The sequence below is a fragment of the Limulus polyphemus genome, unplaced genomic scaffold (assembly GCF_000517525.1).
Source record: "Limulus polyphemus unplaced genomic scaffold, Limulus_polyphemus-2.1.2 Scaffold4839, whole genome shotgun sequence".
Taxonomy (NCBI): domain Eukaryota; kingdom Metazoa; phylum Arthropoda; class Merostomata; order Xiphosura; family Limulidae; genus Limulus; species Limulus polyphemus.
The window spans coordinates 22,925-28,235 of NW_013670449.1; the positions used below are offsets into that span (position 1 = coordinate 22,925).

General features: G+C 30.7%; 1 protein-coding gene across 1 annotated transcript in view; it reads left to right on the top strand.

Moving 5' to 3' along the window:
- Window positions 1–5,311, top strand: part of LOC106471763 (alpha-1,6-mannosyl-glycoprotein 2-beta-N-acetylglucosaminyltransferase-like) — a 26,595-nt gene that overhangs the window by 16,976 nt on the left and 4,308 nt on the right. The window contains exons 6-7 of the mRNA XM_013932386.2: window positions 1,271–1,346; window positions 1,560–1,649. Of these exons, the coding sequence (XP_013787840.1) occupies window positions 1,271–1,346; window positions 1,560–1,649 (166 nt within the window). The remainder of the gene's footprint in view (window positions 1–1,270; window positions 1,347–1,559; window positions 1,650–5,311) is intronic.

The following is a 5,311-nucleotide window of genomic DNA, read 5'->3' on the forward strand; positions in this document are numbered from 1 at the left end:
GTCTAATGATATAGTATCATTACTGATATTGTAGCTGCTGTTGTCTAATGACCTAGTATCATTACTGATATTGTAACTTAACTTTTGTGATATTCTATACATTCAGCCTAATGATGTTTGGTAAACCTTACTTGTAAACCTGTCAGTAAAAATAAGTTCATTTATCCAAGTTTCTAGTATTATTGTGTCGAAGAAAAGGTGTCGTTCCCTATTACATGTATCTATTAATATTCTGTGATTGGTCACTCTTATCTTCTTGACTTCTGGTAATAAATATTGTTATTTGTCTATTATTGCAATTGAAGTTGCAGATCATGTGTACATTGAAAGAAACGACACTAAATATATTTTTTATGTAGACTGAAACATTATTGATATTGTTAGTTGCTTTTAGGACTGTGTTCAAAGGTTCATTTGCTAGCAAATACAAATATCTATTAACATTCTGTAATTGGTCACTCTTATCTACATATATCTATTAACATTCTTTGATTGGTCACTCTTATCTTCAAAGTTTCAGTTGCTACAAAGAACTTAGATAGCTCTAAACATTCACAGTTTTGTAAGTTGGTATTGAAGCATTGTTAGTTCTCTCTCGTTAAGAGAAACTGTTTGAATAAAAATTGTAACACACACGTGTGTGTGTGTGCGTGTATATATATGGAAAATCGAGTCATATTTTTCATATAATGCCTATTACTTAAACACAAGTTATTGTATTAAAAATATAAAATACCACTAGAGAAGTAATGTACCTATCAGATCCTTCTTGTATTGGAGCAAACCATTATGGTGAAACACTTGGGGTTCAGTTAGCAGCTGTGTTACTTCAGTGTACTGTATTCCTAGTGTTTAAGATGAAAGAGAATCAGTATGGTATAACAAGCATGCCAACACTAATTATTTTAATATTGAAAAAGGAGTACCAGTATAACTCGACCTAACCCTTGCCCTCCTATAGGTGTTAAAGACAAATGTGACTGATAATAACACACTTTCATATAATGTACAAATGTATAATTTGAAAGATGCTGGAAATTGTATGCAATATGTTATGAATGGTAGATACAAAAATATTTTAATGTTAGGTTTAATTCTTGGATGATGTATGTATATAATCTATGAATTGTAGCTTTAAATAAGGTTTTTAATTTACTTTTCTTTACAAAGTCTATCAAGAATATTGTTATTGTGCATTTGTAAGAAGTTAATGTTTAGGTAAGATATTTTGTATGTTGTTTAAGTTCTCACAAAATTGTTATATTCACAGAGATTGTTCAACTTGCAACATTCTTTGTTTGGGAAATTATGCCAAATCTTTCAACTTCCCTGCAAAAGGAAATCAGGTAATTTTTCTTTGCTGAGATTATTTAGTTACAGTGTATGTTTATTTTCATTGTTATGCATTATTTTTTTTACGTAATTATAATCTGTTAAAATTACAACTAAAACAAAACCTAATTTAAGATAATTCTTCTCAGTTAAGTTATTTAGTACAAGGTCAACCTCCTTGATTTTATTACTAGAAGATGAGTTATTAACACCTTTTTTCTTTGTAGGTTGAAGTCACCAAATGGTTATCCAGCAAACACAACATGGGAATGGTGATTAATCGTCCCCTCTGGACACAAATTAAAATGTGTGCTAAAGTTAGTGCTTTTCTGTATACAGTATCTATTAACTTGTTTGTATTGAACTTTACATAGTTAACTCTTAACTTACTAGCATAAGATTTTTTTAGGTATAGCTATTCTAATTACAGAAAATACTTTTTACCTTGTATCCGTGTGGTTCTAATTTTTCAGACATCTTCCACATAGTCAGAAAGGGGCCTGACGTGGCCTAGTGGTTAAAGTGCTTAACTTTCAATCTGTGAGTTTTGACCTCCAGCACCAAACATATTAACTCTTTCAGTTTTGGGGGTGTTATAATGTGATGGTCAAACCCACTATTTTACCTGTTGATAAAAGAGTAGCCCAAGAGCTTGTGATGCTGGTTAGCTGCCTTCCCTCCAGGGATGACATGTAGCTTTACATGAAATTCAAAACAAACCATAGTCAGAAGGTCCAGGGTTCAAGCCATGACATTTCTCTCATCTTGCTCTCTGCTTTTAGATGTGGAATGTGATATCCATGACAGCCAAACCCAATATTCTGTTCCTAGTTGATCCATAGATAGTGAGCACTACTGACCAATTGTCCTCCATCTGGTTAGTAGTTTAAAATTAGAATGCCTATCTTATTCAAACTTAAGGGAGTCTGACCTAGCTGTTTAGTCCATGTGTCAAGTAAGGGGCCTTTCAGGTTAAAAATCCCAAATCCTCCCAAACAACTTGTATCACCTTATCTGCTTAAGATAACATTAGTTGTTCACACATGATGTGTGGAATCCATGAAGAATTGGCTAGAATCCTGTTTTCTGGTAACATTTAATACGGAATACCTAGAAATAAAAGGATTGGTAGTTCAAAATATGGCATAAGAATATGACATCCTTGGAATCACATTCTGTTAAATTTTTTATTGCCAGGCAACTCCCAGTTTGTTGGCATCTTACGTCTGAAAATAAGGATGAAAGGGTTTTCAAATACCTTAGTTGTGATGATTGTCCTCGGGTGGGATGTTTCAACTCGATCACATTTATTCTGGGATATTTTCTTGAATTTATTCAAAAGATGTGAAATTTTGTACAAGATGAGGTGAATGTAGTTTGATTAGTGAATGTCCCAGTTCATGTTTCTGAAAAACTGTGATATGGTGAATATTTAAAGACTCGTGTTTATGAAGAAGTCTGCATTTGTTGCTAATAAAAATAGACTTGGATACTGCTTACATATATAAAAATGTAACTTAACATATTATTAAACAGCTCTGACACTTCAAACATGATGATATATTTTTCAGATATCTCTTGCAATGATTCAAAGTGTGTTGTAAACATTGATAAATAATCGTCATAGAGAATAGGTGGGTACAAAGAATGAACCTAACCAACCACTATCACACACATACTTTGATATGAATTTTAGCTTAATTTGATTGGTTAAAACTACATAACGTGCAAAATATATATGGTGTAATGCAGCACACAGTACGAGTACCCCTACACGGCATGTTTCATTAGACTTTATGCTTTTAATGTGTGTGTGTGTTATGTACTGATTACAGAAAATGGGGAAAATAACATAAGTTAGCACTTGTGCTTTGTTGTGAAAAGGGTAGATTCAAAAAGTTGATTTTTATTATGAATACCTACCAAGTTATTGAGTGAAACCTGTCTCTTAGCCTCGCTTGATAGTTGTATCGTACAGTAGAATTTTAAAGGCTGTTATGTTGTGAATAAAAAAAACTAAACATCACAATGACAGTTTAATTTTTATCGTTAATAAATATGTACGTATAGTCATGCAAGACTCTGAGATAATTTATATCCCTCTTAATTAAAAAAAGTTTCTGAATGTTAAAAACTTAATATATTGAGTGACTTTAAAGACCTGTGGAGGCTCTAACTGCAGAATCGACAATTTCACAAGTTTAAGAAAGAAAGATGTTCATAAAATATTTGTTAAATTTTTAGAATTTATACACTAAAGAGTTAACAATTAACTGTAAAATCTGAACATTGTAGGTATGATGGAATAATTCTAAACAGTTAGGAAATAAATGTTTTTATTCCCAAGTGAATGAATATAGTAAGCCTAGAAAGATAAGTTTGTTTTCACATGTTGTATAATTTTCAAAGTAAAAACAAATGATTTATAATTTAATATACACATCTATATATTGAGCAAAAACAGAAGTTTCCTCTTCTAAGGTAATTAGTATAAAAATGTGAACATTATTATTTTTATTATATGTTTTGATATAATGGTTAGAAAAAACCTTTATATTCCAGAGAATTAAAAAATAATTTTATTTTAACCAACGTTTTGCCTTTGCGGGTTCTTCGGGTTTAGTAAAACAACAAAAAATTATTATAAATCACTTAATGAAATAGTAGCTGCATTGAAAAACAATTGCAACACAATATAATCATAAATATGATACAAAATACCTACAAACTATTAGTGTTAAAGCATCCCTTTGAAAAAATTAATATATAAAATTTTTTAAATCCATCAATTTTAATAAACCTGAGCATTGAACATTTTCTTATGTTGATTTTGTTGTCGTGGTAACACATCACAGATTTCAAAAGTGTGGATATGAAGTGAGAAATGAGGGAGTCGGAGAATATTAACTATTGACAACATAACGTTAGTTAAGGTCAGCCATTTTGAAAAGATCTAATGCAAATTGTTGGTTTTATTTTCACCTACTAACTAACCCTTTCAAGATGGGTCACAAGGGAAAGACCATATCATTTTATTGAACTACTATTTCATAAATTTATGTCAATAAGTTTGGTATCAAACTGTAGATTATAATTCAAATTTTAGTATTGTACCTTACTCACTTCTTAATTTAAAAGTAAATATTAAAAAAACAGTTAAAAATTGATTTGTGTATGTCAAGTGGTATGTTGAATGCAGCACTGGTTCAAATTAGATGTTTGTGAAGTCAAAATACTAAGTGTATAGTTTCATATGAATCAGAAATTCAAGTTACAGATATTGACAAGCTAGAATATAAAATAAGAAGGTCTTATCTTTTCTGTTTTTTAAGATATTGCTCACGTAATAAATCAAACATAATGGCACCCCACTAACCTCCTTCCATTTTTGGAAACGCTCCCTTCTACACACTTACTTCTATATATGACATGAATAACCAATCAGAAGCTCAGAATGTCCCCTAGTGGTTTTCTCAGCCTTTCTAATGTACCTAGTGCAGTTTCTTTCTTTTAAACCAAGATTTCAATGAGGTATGTTGTCTTTAGTCTGCTCGAAATTTCATATATATTTTATAGATCCAAATACAGCCTAGTTACTAAGTTTGATAAATTATAGTAGAATTCTATGGTAGTGATGAAGTAATTTATGATTTTTTGATTATTCAACTGTATATATAAGACCAAAAAAAAATATTTAGTTTCATATCCTCCACATGCAATATTTGTGAAGACTTAGCAACCTACGTCACGCAGCAACCGAGTACAAAGGTCATAACTAGAAGAGATAATTGTTTGCTTTACTTCTTTATTTGCTGTTCTGTGTTTTAGGAAAAATAACTTTGAGAACTGATTTCTAAACAGCAATAATCTATATACATATATAAAGTATTATAATTGAAATGTGACTGTATTTTACAAAATACTTGTACAAAACACAGCCAAGACAAGTTACTTTGTACAGACCAAAGGTCATCTTTAT